The 18,540-nt window shown below is 37.0% G+C and overlaps 1 protein-coding gene across 2 annotated transcripts in view; it reads right to left on the bottom strand.

The window, feature by feature from the left end:
- Window positions 1-11,804: 11,804 nt before the first annotated feature.
- Window positions 11,805-18,540, bottom strand: part of LOC120416878 (fez family zinc finger protein 1) — a 91,857-nt gene continuing 85,121 nt past the window's right edge. For both annotated transcript variants that reach the window (XM_052707798.1, XM_039578772.2), the window contains exon 8: window positions 11,805-12,397. In XM_052707798.1, coding sequence (XP_052563758.1) covers window positions 12,204-12,397 — 194 coding nt within the window. In that variant the 3' untranslated portion in view covers window positions 11,805-12,203. The remainder of the gene's footprint in view (window positions 12,398-18,540) is intronic.

The raw sequence follows: 18,540 nt of genomic DNA, 5'->3' as shown, positions 1-18,540 counted from the left end.
TAGAATCACATTGTTGCAGAATTGGGTCCGTAAGTTTGATAATTTTGGAATAAGAAGACAACAACGAATCAGATTTAGCTTTGCCAAAATGTATTTTTTATAATGTTTTTAGTCTTAAATCTAGCTGTTAGTTCGAGCAAATAACTTAGCTTCTTTTGAGCAACTTTGTTTTAGCTGAGTTTTCAGGAGTTTTGAAATTACTTGATTTTTTGAAATTCTGTTTTTTTTTTTTGTTATTACGACCTAGTTAAATAATATTCATTTTTCACTAAACATTACTAACAGTGCACTGTCAAACCTGCTCCACATCTTCTCGATCAGTTCGAATCTTCCAGGTCCAAGCATTCCGCAATGCTCAAAACGTGGGCCTGCATGCTGTCTCCCCAGGGAGGGTTCAACCTGACGGACGCGGCCCGTCACCATATATCGTGCATGGCGGAGGATAGAGCACTGCAAGACGCATCAGTATCTTTAAAAATTTCATATTTCTATTGCACTGTGCTGAATATTTGACAAGAAACAAATTTGGACCCGATTCTAGTGAGGCAACCATCAGAAAGTTTGATTGATATAACATTAGCGTGTCCCAAAAAAACACGAAGTCGAGGAATTCAATGTGCTCAGTTCTCAAATGATAGAAAATCATGTTAGAAACAACTCTCTCATACATGAAAACTTTCGGAAAAATCGTTTACCACGTTCCCTGGGCATTTTTTTGAAAAAAGTCAGTTTTTTCGACAATTTCACAAAATCTGCTTAGAAAAAATGGAAAATTTTAAAATTTCAAATAGCCTATACCATTAAATGATGGTCTGTGGTCCAATAAACAAGTTATTGTATCGATTTGGCCTTTTAAAACCTTTTTTTCACTTTCCCGGTAGCTTTTATGTCGAAAAATACGAGTTTTTGCTTTACTTTTTTTCAATCTTTTCCCTCGGTATTGAACACAAAAATTTCCTCATATGTGAAAATACATGCATCTTGTAGGAAATTTTCCGCCGAAGATTTTCGTCTAAGCAACTTTGAAGTTTCATCAACTCTGAGCTGAGATATTCCAGTTTTTGTGAAGAAAGAATATTGAATATTTGAAAATGTTGATATTAATCATCATTGGCATACAATATTAGGGATAATTTAAGCCTAATTTGAAGTGCGGCTGTATCGCATCTGTTTTTAAACATGATTGGTTCATCCTTCAATACTAAGGGCCACCTGGTGTTGTTTTCTCATGGCACACTACGTGCTAAATGAATGAATTACTTTTAGCAAATAACTCATATTTCGAGCATTTTGCATTTAAACCAATCGATGCACGTTTGCTGTGTTTCCATGGATACAAATAAACAAATAACAAATCGATGCATCTGTGCTCTCTTATGCTATCTAGATAGGAAAACCAGTAAGCTTAGTACAAGAGCACAGAGGCATCGAAATATATGGTTCGATTGTACGGGGTTGGCAATTGTCCACGCTCCAACCAAAAAAGTTTTTTTTATGGACAATTGACCATGAGAAGGGGAGGGAGCTGAGATTTAAAAAAAATGTCTACGTGATTAATGGATGGATCCCTATAGAATAAATTCCAAATATTAGTGATATTTTTAATTTACCTGAACATCGGATTTATCAACAGGAGTTATAAGAAGGGAGTGTAAACGTTACGTTGTGGTTCAGATCACGGAAATGCGTACAATTGAACCTTATATTTGTTATTTGTTTATTTGTATCCATGGAAACACAGCAAACGTGCATCGATTGGTTTAAATGCCAAATGCTCTAAATATGAGTTATTTGCTAAAAGTAATTCATTCATTTAGCACGTAGTGTGCCATGAGAAAACAAAACCAGGTGGACCTTAGTATTGAAGGATGAACCAATCATGTTTAAAAACAGATGCGATACAGCCTCACTTCAAATTAGGCTTAAATTATCCTTAATATTGTATGCCAATGATGATTAATATCAACATTTTCAAATATTCAATATTCTTTCATCACAAAAACTGGAATATCTCAGCTCAGAGTTGATGAAACTTCAAAATTGCTTAGACGAAAATCTTCGGCGGAAAATTTCCTACAAGATGCATGTATTTTCACATATGAGGAAATTTTTGTGTTCAATACCGAGGGAAAAGATTGAAAAAAAGTAAAGCAAAAACTCGTATTTTTCGACATAAAAGCTACCGGGAAAGTGAAAACAAGGTTTTAAAAGGCCAAATCGATACAATAACTTGTTTATTGGACCACAGACCATCATTTAATGGTATAGGCTATTTGAAATTTTAAAATTTTCCATTTTTTCTAAGCAGATTTTGTGAAATTGTCGAAAAAACTGACTTTTTTCAAAAAAATACCCAGGGAACGTGGTAAACAATTTTTCCGAAAGTTTTTATGTATGAGAGAGTTGTTTCTAACATGATTTTCTATCATTTGAGAACTGAGCACATTGAATTCCTCGAATTCGTGTTTTTTTGGGACACGCTAATATAACATTTATATTAATATTTCTGCGACCATTTTTAATTGACATTGAGCAAAATCATCACATTTGAGCGTCTATATTTTTTCCCTAACAGTTCATGATAACAACTCCACCTCCAAAATCGAATCCAATTCTGTGACAATTTTACAATTTTCCAGCGCGCACGTTCAACGAATAATGAAGTCCCCAGGGAGTGTACCGATATCGGGACAATCCCCCAACCCGTGAAAAGTTACCACCACTCCCAAAGCGGATCTCTTCTCCCCTTTTCTCGATTGGATTGCGCGCAAAATGTGTTTTAAAACGGAACGACTGTCCCTTTACACCCCTCGTGATGGCACGTTTTGTCACAGTTAGCCAAATTGAATATTTGTCGAATGGAGATGGAATATAAATAATCATAAACCGAGCCTTTTCCGCAGTGAAAACGTGAATTTTGTCCACCTTTCGAGTTTTCCAACCGCAGGCTTATAGAAGCTCGTAAAGGATCGACGACGAAATATATTTTGATCAATTTCTGCCGTCCAATCGAACGGCAGACTCTCACATGTGTGGAAAGTGTTTTTTTCGGAATGAATTTTCCGCGCCCGGCTGGTTACTGCGGCCATCACGTGCGAACAGAGAAAGCTTTGTCCAAATCCACGTGAAATAGATTTTTTCAAGCTGTGTGGCGCAAGCATGGCATGGCGGGGTGGGGGTGGCCAATCGGGGAAAATTGTGCTTCGATGGTGATGATGACGGCGAGATGACACAGGGAAAATGGAGAACCGATATTTCTGCAGATTGGCACTGGCGGTTGGTCAAACTCTGAATGTTAAAAAAATCAGAATAAATTTCATTTGCAGTCTGTAACTACAGAACAAAAAAATAAATAAATACATTGAAGACATTCAAGACCAATTCAAGATGTTTCAGACATAAACAATAAATTGCGAAGATCGCAAATATTGAAAACATTCAATACTTGGAAAACTTTTACGCGACTTTATATTTTTCAGCTTTAGTTCACTGTTGGACCCACCGTCCATTTCAAATCGAGAAAAACCACATCTCAGAACGAGCTTCCGTTTTGTGATCGAGAATCATCGGTACGAATTTGAATATGGTTTTTCACGCACTTCGTTTTCCCAACACTCGTCCCGTTCCACCAATTTTGTCCTGCTCGCGTGTGTGCGGTGTTTTTGCAGATATGTTTTGCCAATATTAGAGTTTTTGCCAAATTGGAAAATCGCACCGATGGGACCAACCAGCAACCAATTCACCGGTAACGATGGTGGAAGGGGGTGGAAAACAAATCGAGAATGTGTGTGCCATTTTCCAAAGCGCGCGCTGGTGAGAAAAACAAATCGTTTAGCGAGGAATAAATTTTTATGGCGAGTTGGCGGGTAAAAAGTTTCCTGAACGACCGGGACAAATATGCCATCAGGTGCGGCTGCTGCAGTGTTATCTTTTACGGCTGATGAAAGCAACCTGATTTGCATTTTACAGTGTATAGCGATTGGTAAACAGTATTTAGAATAAGAAAGTTCCGTCGAAATTTAGTCGTATGTTATATAATTTGCATAATATCGATTAGTTTAAACCATATTTTTCCCAATCATCAATTTAAAAATTTGGATTTGCTAAAAGTTTTTGAGTGTCTCCACTATTTTAATAAGTTTTTTTTTTGCGAAATATTCCATAGAAACCTACTGGCTGCTGGCTGGATACGCTTTCTAAAATGGTGTCAACGAAAAAAAACTTTTTGCGATATGTACTGAACATCGAAAATTTTCAAAAATTCAAAAGATGTTTAATTACCCCAAACATGCTAAAAATTATGTTGAACGCAAGGGAATGCATTTTAAATCAATTTCAGCTGATTGCACTTCAATTTGCATAGATATTTTGAAGTTTTTCGTTTTTTTTGTCTCCTTGTCATTTGAGCCAAGTTTGAAAACAAAAACTTTAAATAAAATTTGTACCAGCCTTATAAAAGCTTGTCTGGGTGAACAAGTTCTGACCTCCTGAAAATAATAGAAGGTCACGGGTGGACACAACTTCACGTGGAACGATTTTGACGTTTCTTCTTTCTCTCTTTGTGTGACATTTCTATCAATGGAATGATAGAACAAGGAAAATCACAAATCCGCATTAGAGTGGCCAGAACCAATGACCCCCTGCTCCACAAGCGAAATACGGAATATTTTGAGCGAAATTGGTTGCGATTAACCCATTGATACCCGAGCCTAATATTTGTGAAAAAACTGTTTTTCATACAAAAATGACTTTTTAAATCGGTAATAACTTTTCAGGATCGAGTTTTACAGCTTTGGTAGAACATTAAATTTCCAATACTCACTTTTGGGAATAATTTGATGGAAGTAGCGCAACCTGCAGACAAAACCGAAAGAAAATTGGGTTTTCCATACATTTTTTCGATTTTTCCCATACAAACTTCACCTTCGAGTATCAATGGGTAAATGTTGACCGATTTTGCTCATATTTGGCCTAGAGTCCTAAAATAGCTTAAGAACAATATTCGGTTTGTGGAGTGAGGCTTTGAGAAAAAATCCCATATTCTGGGCACCCTAATCCGCATAAATAATTTCAAGATTAATTCACCGATACCGCGATCAACAATAAACCATAAAAAAGCAAAAACTGCTCGATTGGAAGTGCTTCAGATCGGAAAATGAAGTGGAAAATGAATTTTCAGAAGAGTTGTTGAAAATGGGAAGGGGCCATTTTTGGTTTGTTTGAAAATTAAAGTGGTTTTAAAAATCTAACTTTTCAGAAATATTTTTGGGATTATTTTCATCTACTAAAAAGTTGTTTTGCTTGCCAACCCAAGTAGCAATCATAACTTGTCGTCTGTTGAATAATAGTTAGACAGCTGTTTTTGATAAACATACGAGAAAAAATTTCAACGTTAGTTAAATAACAGTTGGTTTCACTACTTGTATAACTGACTCTTGAGATTTGTGCCACACAGGTGTTAAAACACAGTCAACTTCACTCTTTTCCAACTTTAACACACAACATAGGGAATATGCACTCCATCCAATTTGCTAATTTTCACTATTTAAACAATTTATTTTGGAACAATTTTGATAGAAACTTGCTTGCTCACTTCCTTTTGAGCTATTTTTCACTTTATTTCACTTGAAAACACTTTTTATGAGCTGTAATTGAACGTCAAAGTGCTGATATGCCAAGATGCTGTTCCCTCATCTGCAATGTTTTACTCGAAAACAGTTTGTTGAATAAAAACAATATTGCACTGTTTGTTTCACTGCTTATCTAACATTGTCATGTGATGGCATCTTCTAAAAAATGGGCGTGGCCAACCATTCTATAAATAACCTTAGGTTTTCTCGCTTTGTTACACAAATGTTATCGGAGAATAGATTATATAACTTATGCTCAACATACATATTCAACTTGACATTGCGTGTTGTTAGGTGGTGTAAAATTGTACATGAAGAATTTATAGTTTCAAAAATGTGTATGTATTGAAGATTGCAATAGTTTTGATTGTTGGCCGACTCATTTGTGAACATATCGCTGGTAAAAACTACAAAAAATATCAGCTTATAGAGTTTTTGATAGAGAAAACACAACAAATTCAAACCATACCGATTTTCAATATTACTCCGTGGAACGGTAATCGAAATGACAGTTGAAACGGTTTGTTATAACAAAGTTATAAAAACTGATTTAAAACAAACTTGTATAACTTCAATTCCAAAGACAGCCTTCGTTGGAGTTAAGTTCTTTAGCTAACAAAACAGACAGCAGCCTTCTTATTGACGCTTGGCCAGCTTATTTACTATGAAGCCCCGTGGAGAGACGTGGAAGCGTGCCTGGACCTGCCGTGGAGATACAACAAATCGTCGAAGTCATCGGATCGAATCTTGGGACAGAGGAAGTTCATCAAAAAAGGAAAATCTAAAAGTTCGCCATGCAGGGAATTTCACACTAATCACATGCGCGCCATGATTGTTTTTCTTTTTTTAAATTCAATTTCGAATTATTTTAAATGAATCTTGCAGAAACAAGCGTTCTTTTTTTATTATCTGCGTCGTTGATTGAAGTTCTAATAAGAAACGTTTGTTTACATGTAAGTTAGTCGACGGTTAGATAGCTGTTTTCAATCTAACTTTCCTTTCCAGTGTGCGCTTTGATTTGACAGCACAGCCGTAAACCACGCCCCCTTTTTTTCGTTGAATCTCTTGTTAGATGGCACAGTGTTGTCAAATACATTTGTACAACTTACTCTGATAACTTGCATCTTTTTCTGGCAAGTTATACAACAAAAAAAAAGTGCGCTTTTTCCAGTTCACAGGAGTTGTAGAACAAGTTGTGGTAACAAGATGGATTGGTTATACAACCAGTTAGGAAATACGTTTATCTGACAAACTGTGTTGCTTGGGAATCCAAAGACTTAAGGGTTACAAAGATGTCAATTGAAAACTTAAATATCTCTAAAAGGCGCAGGTCATATTTTGAGCGCCAGGTTGCAACTGAAAAAGGAGATCTAGCATTACAAACGCTGAAAAAATCTATATCGACGCTGTCGTGCTATCATGTCGCACCCGCCATTTCGAAGTTCCGAGAAAAAGGCGTTTTAATGTTTGACCTTGAATAAACAAAAACGAGAGCACGCAATTTAAACAATAAAAACACGTTTTGTTTAGTTGACAATTCTGTGCATTGTCCCGAAGTTTGGTTGTATTTGGTTGCCGGAATCCCGAATTGTTCCCGAGTTATAATTACAAATGTTTACGGTAGTCTAACTTGTACGCGCGTTAAACGCATTCTGACCTGAAATCCCTTTGGACAATTGTCGCACTTACATCAATTTTCAGGAAGTGACAAGATAGCACTAGCCCAGTCAAATCAATCCGAATTCTGAAACGGAATCTAATTAGAATCGTATACAAATTCCGTTTCAAACGCAACAACCGGTTCCGTGTTCGAACCGGTTGTTGCGTTTGAAACGGAATATATATACGATTCTAATTAGATTCCGATTCAGAATTCGGATTGATTTGACTGGGAGAGACCCTTATTAGGGAGACTGGTCTAAGCTTGCTAAATCGATCTGGCAACGTATGTTTTGAGCTTAGCAACACTGATAAGTTTTGCTGGGCGTAAAGGCAAATGCTCGTTTGGATACGTCAAACTCGTGCCTGTTTGGGTACCGTAAACTGGGGTGACTTTGATAGCCCGGGGTGACATTGATAGAAATTTGATTTGGCCACTATTTTTGATACATCCAATGTAACAGTCACATTTTTGCATATATGTTCGATAATAAGCTTTCCCTTAATGCTTACATACCGTAATCTGGGGTGAATCAGGACTACAGTCTGAATAGGGACAGCAGTTTTTAGAGCACTTAAAGTTTTTAAATTTGGAAATGGATGTACACATTTTGTTGGCCTGAGTCTGTTCTAACCGAAACCAACCAGAAAAATCAAAATATTGTGCTCCTACATGGTTAAAACTGCTGTCCCAATTCGCCCCATGTGTCCCGATTGACCCCAGTTTACGGTACTAAAAATTTCCAAAAATGTTTAAATATTAATTTGACGGGCATTTGAAAAACCTATCAAAGTCATCCCGGGCTATCAAAGTCACCCCAGTTTACGGTACGTCAAATTCACTTCGACCAGTCTCCCTATTTAGGATCTCTAGATAGCACGACAAGATTGAAACTTCATTCATATGAAAAGTGACAAAAATCTGCGGAGCTTATTTGATTTTTATGGAATATCTCAGGATTGAAATCGAACTTTGGGGATCTGTGAAGGTCAAAAGGTGAGGCTTTGTGAACTGCACAAAATGGCGTTCTTAAGTCAATTTGGCCCAAAATGTACGTACGACAAGTAAGCACGACGGCGACGATATGATAATTTTACATGGAAACCGAAATTTGACTAACAATCGATATTTTAACTTTTTTCTTGCAGATTCAGATTTAGCGGGCTATATTACATGGAAAAAACATAAAGTTGGACAATTTTTTAATTTCCTTAGGGTGGTCCCTACACTTTTCCCCTTGAAAATTATACATTTTTAAATTAAGATATCTCTAGTTAAAAGAAAAACACTCCTGAGATTTTCGATTTTTTTCGAATGCAACCTGACGCTTCAAATTTGGCCTGCATCTTTTAGAGATATTTAAGGCTCTGAAAGGCATCACTCCTGATCGACCATTTGGCGGCCATGCACTATGGGGTATTTCCATAGAAGCGAGCGGCCAAAAATATTTTTTCACTTTTTTGTGTTGTTTGTACTTATTATCATGTAAACAAATGAAATTTGATATTTTTCAAAAAAAAAAGTTAAATTTTCGATTTTTTTCGATTTTTTTATACATTTGAGCCCACATGCATTGAAATGGTGAATTTTAATATCCTTGCTCTGTCTGTTTGATGCACGGAATGGCGGCTTATGCTTTGTTATAGTTTTCGTTTACTTTCAATCCCCCTCCCCTTCCTCTTGAGTCAAAATCTACCTCTCTTTGACCCCCCCCCTCCCCCCTCACCACCCAAATTAAAAAAAATTACGATGTTTTAGGATTTTCTGGAACATTGTACCATCACAGAAGGGGAGGAAACAAAGGAATGTTTATGAAAATGCAATTAATTTGATTATTAAAAATTTATTGACCAACACTTAATAAATATTACATGACTAGATATATCTCAATGCACTTCATCTGTCAAAAATCTAATCTTCGTCCACAACATCTTCGTTTTTTCGTTGATCCACTTGTTAAATTCACGTTTTCCACGATAAATCCTTCTAAATCAAACTTACTATGTAACCAATTGTTGTTAGATGACTCAAAAAATGAACTTCTTCTATGGGCTTTTGTATACCTCGTTTTAAAGCTACAGAACAACATGCGTAGTTTTTCCCTGAGTAGATCATGTGATGGTTCTGCAATGTTGTAATTCTTACAAATATACTCGAAAGCAGTTTTCACATTTTCAGAATGGTGCTTCGTTACATCGAACATGGACACTACGGTATTATTATCCATATTTTTAAAAGAACACAACAACTAACTGATATGAATATTCGAAGAATTGTTGCTGTTAAATACTTAGCATAGGTATTTCTAATTTTATTAAACGTACCAACAAAGTCATGAATATCAAATCAATTCCAAAACATACATAGCAGGTACGTCATTTCTGCCTCCGCAGGTAAATATTGTGATTTTAACCAAGCGTATGCGCGAAATCATTAATTTTCTTGCATGAATCAAAATGTTCAAAATGGCATAACTCAAAAAGTGCACATAAGTGCACTTTGAAATTTGGAGACAGGTTAGGACATGGTTCAAATTTTAAGCTGGGAAATTTTCAGATCGCACAAATGCACACAAAAAAAGTACTCCATTAACAAAGTTGAAAAAAAACTAAATTTTGAACAAAAATCCATCTTTTTTGATTTTTATTATTTTTTTTAGCCTGTAAAAGTGTGTTTTGTAAAATTTTATTGAAAAGTTGAATCAATTACCTTTCTGAATATATATAATGATGCAGAAAAAAAATACATAAACAGCTACACAGTACAACTACGAAAAATAATCATTTTTTTGGCAAAAAACATGTTTTTTCTTACCATTTTTGCCTTTGAAGGTCTGCAATTCAGTGAATTTCGAACCTACAACTTTCAAACTCCGGATTTTTCTTAGTTAGAATGTTTGTTTTCGAAAAAAAAAATACCAAAAAAATAATTAGAGTATGTCGGTTTTTCGATTTATGGCCGCCTGAAACCCCATAGTGCCATGATTATATCAATTAAAGAAATTGTTTTCTTTGTGTTGTTTGTAGAAGCATTTTACATGTAGTGATTATTATGTCATTTCAATTTACTATTTCTGGACCCTGAATTCGGAACCATCATTGACAGTCAATGCCCCAGAAGTTAATGACACCATCTACCACCATAAGTTTTAAATTTGCATCTTTTTTACCTGAAAATCTCTGTAATTTTTTACCCTTAAGTCCATATTGACTTGTCAAAAATTGAAAATGTTTGTATTTTAACCCTGAATTGCTACGAAAAACTGATTTCTGAAGGTTTCCTCAGATGCCTTCTCTAAATTTGGTCGAAGAAGGCGTAGATTGCGAATAAAGTAATCATCTCGAAGTCCTTCGTTAACATGATACAAAGTGTTATACTAACAGGCTACCGTTTCCAATAAATTACAAATTACAAACTAAAAAAAATAAAACTTTGGTGTTTTCGACAAAGTTGCTTGTTGCTTACCAACATCTTTTAGAAGATAAAAAAATCCTAAAAATAATTCCAGAAGAGTTTGATTTTTAAAATCATCCAAATCGTGAATAAAATGGTTCCTCAAACTGCCTTAATTCCGTTCCCAAGTGGCCACCAACTGGAAATAAAAAAAATCGGTGTTCCGGGTAAACTTGATGCAACAAATAAATTTTTTTTTCTACTGCACTACCCTTTGTCCTCAATACGTAGACTTCTCTGTGGCGATCAAAATTATTCAAATATTAAAACACGCTCCCATCTTTGATAGTAAATACCAAAAACCGAACCTCAACCACCTCATAATGAAACTTTTCCAATTACACTCCGAGGCCCAGGGTATCCCACGCGCGCGTGCCCCTACAATTACGGTCATCATTTAATTACTGGACAACACATTTCGAAACGCGTGTGTGCCTGCCAAGCCTCTTCTTCCGGAAAATGCACCTATAAACATTCCGTTCAAAACTAACCTAACCTCTTGCATTTGGTCAGTTAACCTCTTCTTAAGCCCACAGCACACAACCTAGTGCAAATACCGCAAATTTATGGGGGTTCGACACCCTGGGACACTGAGCATGGAACGGAAGTCTTTGCGGTCAGTTTTGTACCCTCTCTTGCGAGGAAATGGTAGCAAAATTAAGGGTGCGTTCTGCGCGTCGTAAATATTTTTGCAATCATAAATAATAAGTGGAATTAGTTTTTGGGGAAGAGGACATTAAGGGTTGGTGAGATTGTCACTGCGTGAAGTTGGAAAAGACAGAACTTTAATTTGAAAATTGCACATTAAATTTTTGGTTTTATTTCGTCGACTGTTTTTCCGATTCGTTTGGAGATTTGTTTACAACTATTTAGTGTGGGATTTGTTTTTTTACAAACGTGTGGTCGAAGATTGGTTTCTTTACAAAACATAGTGTTTTTTTTAGATGGTAGGATTTGGTTTGTTGCTGCTAAGTTTTACACAATTTACACATTTCTCGACCGTGAGAAGTCTATACAGTACACCGTTATTGGATCTACAATATGTTTTTTGGTTTTCAGACAATTAAAATTCCCTAGCTAATAGTAAACAGTACGGGTTTAATATTAAGATTACAACTAAAAGGATCAACAAAAAAGACTAAATTTTCATCTAGCTCGCTATTTCTAGAATATTTACACTTCACTTTACATTCAACACGTAAGATTTACTTTGGTTTGTGTCTACACTAAACTTAGACGAGATATTTGTGTACAACGGGTTTTTTGATTTTGTCTTCTTAAAATTTCCACCAAAGGATCAATCAGTCAATCACGATGAACTCGCCATCTCCGGCGGTCGTGGCCATCACACCAGCTTCCTGGCCAGCCATCAGCAGCTCCCTCGCCACCTGTCCCAGCAGTGGTGGCGGCGGTGGACCGTACTCGGCCGGAACTGGCAGACCACCCGGTGGGGCCTTGGGTTAGTTGACGATGGCGCGCAGTTCCGTGTGCTGGGTCTCCTTGTGGCGGCGCAGGTCCACCTTCCGCTGGAACGCCTTGTGGCACAGCTCGCACTGGAAGGGCTTGTAGCCGGTGTGCTTGCGCGAGTGCGTTATCAGGTTCGAGCTCTGGCTGAACGCCTTCCCGCAGACCTGGCATTTGTGGGGTTTTTCACCTGGAAAAAAGAGGGAAATTTCAAGTTAGTATTAAACTTGGAAATATTCTTGCCAAATTTAACTGTCCAAATTGCTACAGAATTTCACAAAATTTATCAAAAACATTTATATCAAAAAGTAAATAAAACGAACCCTATTTTCTCATGCACTTTCTCCCTTCTAACTTGCAGTGCGAGTCAATTACGAAGTGCGTTATGAATTTATAAGTTATTGCGTTTTCCCTTCCCCTCTGTATCGCGTGTGCCTGCTTCGAGAAAGGGAAAGTGCCATCATCAAAAGCATCGCGTAGAATTAAGGGGGAAGTAAATTTAATCGTTCACTTCGGGATGATTTATGGTTTCATGACGGTATTGTTCGGTGAAAACTGCTCAATTGCAGAGCAGGTTTCTTCTTATTGTTTCCTTTGTCATTCTTTCTTTAACTGTAAATAGCATTTTTTTTACCTCAAAAGGAATTTTAGTTTTTAAATTACTTTGAGCTAAAAATCGCTCTACAGCTTTGCCTTGGCGTTCTCGATTGCGGGATTCCTACTCGAAACTAGGTGTCCGATTGATTGTTGAGGCAATTGCAAACCTCTTTTTACACCTAAGCTTCCCATCCACCCCGAGATTCGAACTGACGACCTTTCGATTGTAAGTCCAACTGCCTACCAGCGACTCCACCGAGGCAGGACCCAGGGAGACGACTCCTACACCTGGATTGAGCTAACGACCTAACCCTTTAGGTTAGACCGGGGCCAACATTTACTTCCCCATCCGACGGAAGGCGTGGTCAGACAAATCTCGTCTCGAAAAATGCCACCGGGACCGTCTGGGATCGAACCCAGGCCGACTGGGTGAGAGGCAATCACACTTACCCCTACACCACGGTTCCCGGCAAATAAGTTACAGTAATAGTAAAATAAGTAACAGTGCCAATTTTGAGCCAAATTGGTTAAGGGTTAAGGGTAGCTTTTTATCGTTGATGTTTGTATGGGAAAATTTGAAAAAATGTATGGGGAAAAGCAAAAACAAATCCGCCAAGGGACCATCCATAAACAACGTGGACACTTTTTTGGACATACAAAAATGGATGGTCCCCAAAAGGTAGCGGATCTTTGTTAAGTGTGAGATTCTTATGTAAAATTTTATGACAAAAGTCTTACGGACGACGGCGGAGCTTCAGGGACGATGGTTGAGGAAGACGTTTCTCATCGAACAAATAAAACACGGTGGTTTTCAAAGCTCCGAGGTGGTTCAAAACAGACAGATTTATTATCACAATTTTACGATACAAGAAACCTTAAATCTAGATCAAAGAAAATAACAGGTTGTAGCGAAGAAGACGCCATCTTGGAAGTTCAGAAAACAAACACTGACAATCAGTATTATACATATTACTATGGTTACACGAAGTGTGTTATCCTGGTTGAACTCAAAAGTCTCATGCAAATGTGTAAAAGCAAACTGGAAAATGTGTAATACCGATTCTGAGTGTACGGGCGTTCTGTTTTGTCGACCAAAAGAAAAAAAAGGTAAACAGAAAAATCACTTTTTTCGATATGAATTTTCAGCCAATATTGGGATGGAATCTACAAGAATATGATAGAATTTGCCACCAGCAACACAATTCACGTGTTTTTTTTTCAGGAATAGGGGAAGGTGGGGCAAGACGACCATATGGAGCAAGAGGAACAATCGCTCGTACGGCCGTAATTTTTACAATTTTGATTATTTCCAGTATGAGGAATTGTTGCTAGCAATGCAATTAGCTGATTCTACTACCACATAACCGCCAAAACGACGTAAACGCCACGGGGCATGAGATTTAATGAAGTTTTTTTCAAAACCTTTGTTTTCTTATAATATTTGGAAAGTACAAAATAAGGCTTAGTGTTCGATTTAAGGCTCATTTTATCAAAATGCTATTTTTCCTAGATCAGTAGTGTCCCTACCAATGACTTGCACCTATTATAAAGTATGATTTAACTTTTGGCTATTTTTGTTGAGAGCTTTTAAAAAACCTTGTTCAGGTGGGGCAAGTGTACCATATGGATTTTTAGTATGGAAAAAAATACGAATTGCTGCAACAACATATTTTATTGGGAAATAAATACATAAAAGTACTTAAAAACTGATAAACAATTGATAAAGAAAAATTCCGTACAAAATATAGTGATATTATGAAAATTTCCTTTTTTTCATCTAAGTAATAATTTGTTTTTGTATAAACGATCAATTTTTTAGTAAAATATTATTAATTAATCTAAAAATTAAAGAAACGTTTCAAATACATTCTAATCTGATGTATTTAAGTGATAACAGTTCAATTGTTAGCAAATTAACATGTTATTTCATGCATTGTTCCTCTTGCCCCAACGGGTTGTTCGTCTTGCCCCACTAGTTGAGAAGAACGTACGGAAAATCAATTTTCTTAAAATCAATTTTTTACATTAAAAAACAGGATTTTTTAAAAACTTCTTCTATCAAAGTCTTAGTCAAGACCTGGAATAAGATGATTATAAAAAAATCCGACAGATTTTTAACGTTTTTGATGGGTTATAACGAGCATTTCCTTAGCTTGTTACACTTGCCCCACTTTCCCCTATATCGTTTAAATTGCGGAAAATTTAAAAATCAAAAACCCAAACAATGATTTGTTATGGGCTACCATTTGACAGCTAGTGCTTTTGTTGTGGGCTCTCATTTGACAACCGTGCTAATGTCGACTGTTGTCAGTTTGCTTTGGTCGGAATAGGGTTGCCATCCCCCCGGAAAATAACATCACGAAGATAAACAACATGACAGACTTTACTGTCAGCCTACTGGCGCTCCCAGCGGCCAATGAGAGAAACACTGCGTGACCGTTTCACCCCAAAATTATCAATTATTCCCAACCTTTAAACATTTCATTAGACAAATCACATAAATCATCTCCACCACAACAATCAACCGGAAATCCTTAATCCTGGCAAAATTCCTTTCAACAAACGACCAAACTAATTTTCCCAAGCCCAAACACTGACTCGTGTAGTACTCCCCGGAAAACTTTGATTCCCCCTTTTTAGTTTAGTTTCGTGCGGGCAGGTTTCCCAATAACTTCTCGCCTCATCATCACCGTCATCATCCCCGGAGAGATTAGAGTCTCGGCGTGCTCCGGCTAATGACAGCCGGGATTCATCACCTTGGTCCTTGTTGGGAAACACACAGAAAAGGGGAGAATATTCCAAACGACCCGAGTCAATCCCGAAAGGTATGAATTTCAAATTCAATTTCATTAATTGTGAGAAAATAAATTTAATGGGAGTGAATTGATAGTAATTAATTTCCCACGTCAGTCAGGCAGTTGAGCCGTCGGCATTTGTGGGCGGTTGGCGTTCGGTCCCCGGATCAATGGATAGTTGTTTGTCGGAATTGAATTGAACTGCTGCAGTGAGTGGGCAATAGATAATGGACTCTAGGCTTGAACGAATGGTGGTCAAGTTATGAGTGGTGGTGGTGTGGTCAATGAATGGGAAGCGTTGGCGAGTGATTGATTCGATTCGATAGGGGGAAGATACGATGGAAATGGACTGTTGGGTGATTTAGGATTGTGGACTGTTATTTAAATAAGTTTTTTTTATCAAGTACAATAAACAATTTATCATCGACGATCTGCCTCATTCGTTCCTTGAATAAATTCCAACATTTTTGCTTTATTTTAACTCGCCTAACAAAAATCACATTCCTAACCAAATCACAATCCAAATGCCGACTTCTCCGCAGCCACATTCCGTCACATCCAATCTCACAACCCCCGCGGATGCTGTTAATCATTCACGTGCCTTTTCACCTATAAAACTTTCCCTGAAAGAGAGGAGCCAACCCGAAAAGAGGCATCATAAAAATCTTTACCCCTAAAACTCGTAAAACAACAAAGAAATTCGCCCGGCGAGAAACAAAACGAAATCAAAATAAAGATTTTCACGGAGCATGCCACCATTATTATTCGTGACCATAAAAGCAAACCCCGGTCCGTGGCCCCGGGGTTGCTCCCCGGATTTTCGCGCTCCCCCAAACCCCTCTCCTCCAGGTCGAATAATGGTGCCCGTTTTTTTACGACCCACTTTTCCTGCATAAAAAGCAAATTTCAGGCAGCGAACGAACAAAAAAACGTGCAGAAAAAAACCCCATTTTCGCTAAAATCGCCACCCCGAATGAAAATCTGGTCCGATTTTCCAGCAGCGGAAAAGCTGCTGGCTGCTGTGAGAGTGAGTGTGTCCGAGAGAGAGAGAAGGCGCGAGAGAATCGACGGAAAATATGAAAATAAAATCGCTCAAAGGGAGGAAAATCAAATTATTCGATGCTTCCACCATCCACTAAATTTTTCATTGGTCGGCAGTGATTTTGCCGACGCCCACACGCCCGACGCCGGCGTCGTCGTCGGGTAGTTGTTGGCGACGTCACCATGGAAACTCTCGGGAAAATGTGTTGTGTGTGTGCGCGCGTGACTCCCGACGGTGAAGTGACGGTGAAAATTGCTTTAGGAAAACAGGGTGTTTTCTTCTTGAGAATGGTTCTTTGGTTGGAAATTGTTTGAAAATGTATCGTTTCTAACACCTTAAATGACTGTTTTAAAATTTTGGAACATTCTCAGCCATTCGTTCGATTTTTAAACTCAGTCTTAAAGAAAATGCAGAAAATTTGCCCAAGAAAAAAACACTTCTCTAGCAATGATGTTAACTTTAAATTCCTAGAATGCATATCATTTTGCAGCAAAATAAAGGTTTTGCAAACCTATAATAAGAAATATAACAAATAACTAATCATATAACAACTTCCAGCTAGCTTGTTTGGAAAAAAGACAGTTTTCAGAGCCAAGAGATGTCTCAAATTATGCTATCAAACGCCACGCTGGTATATGGTGCAACATCTTTGATTTTTTTTGTTATATTTAAACCTAACTCAACTAAATATTTTCTTAAACAATTTATTTGCTTTTATTTTGAAAATTTTGGTCAATGCAAATTTTTAATTAACAATTTTGCCCCCACCCCTTGCCCAAAAATCAGCGATAAAATCCATTCTTACTAAAATTTTAAACTTGAATTACAAAAAAGTTGTACAAACAATAAAAAACGATTAAGAAAACCCTGTTTAACGTTCAATATGAATTGATAACAAGGGCACACTAAGGCCCACAAAAGACCACAGATTAATAGGATTGTTCAGAAATGCATTGATATTTTGTAAATTTTTAACAGTTGCACAACTGTAGTAAGGTAAAAATCAATTTAAAACCATTTCAAAATTTTAGAAAATAAGGCTTGTAATTCAATTTTTGTTTGCTCTACCCGATCTCGACCAGGACTAAACAAATAAAACTTATGATAAAATTTGTTTTAGCCTTAACATTCTGAAACTATCTTAGAGTTGTATGGTTTTTAAAGTAACTATGCTTGAAAATAGTTTTAATTTAATTAATTTAGTTTTCATTAGTAGTTCCTACTAGAGGGTGACGATTCTCGAGATTTTCAATTTCCCGGGAATCGAGAGTGGAATTTGGCCATTTCCCGGGAATTCCCGGGACCCGGGATTTTTTAACTATATGAGCAACTCTCTACGAAATTGGCCGAATTCAACCATTTTTATTTTTTGTATTTTTTTATTTGGCTCAAACCTTGTGGGGGCCTTTCCTATGACCAAATAAGCTATTATGCGTCATTGGTTCACCCATCCAAGTCTCCATACAATTTTGGCAGCTGTCCATACAAAAATGGTACGTAAATATTCGAAAATCTGTAACTTTTGAATGAATTTTCTGATCAATTTGGTGTCTTGGGCAAAGTTGAAGGTATTGTTGAGGACTATTGAGATGATGATTGATTTTCGAGATTTTTTGATATGTTTTAGGGGACAAAAACCCGCAACTTTTGAGCCATAGAGAAACATGGTCAAAAAATACGTATCTCGTTTCTCGAAAAGTTCGGAAAATTTCACGAATGTTTCATGTTTCAACATTGAAAATCGGACCATTAGTTGCGGAGATATCGATATTAGAAAATGGTGGGTTGTTTGGGTGAGACTTAAAAGACTCTACCAGAGGTCCACTTCAATGTATCCTAGACAATTTTATAGCAAATTTTCTGAACTATTCAAAAAAATTTTTTTTAGAAATGGTCACT

This window comes from Culex pipiens, chromosome 2 (genome assembly GCF_016801865.2).
Source record: "Culex pipiens pallens isolate TS chromosome 2, TS_CPP_V2, whole genome shotgun sequence".
Taxonomy (NCBI): Eukaryota; Metazoa; Arthropoda; class Insecta; order Diptera; family Culicidae; genus Culex; species Culex pipiens.
The sequence above is the reverse complement of the archived record's forward strand: the minus strand, read 5'-3'. Positions and strand labels throughout refer to the sequence as shown.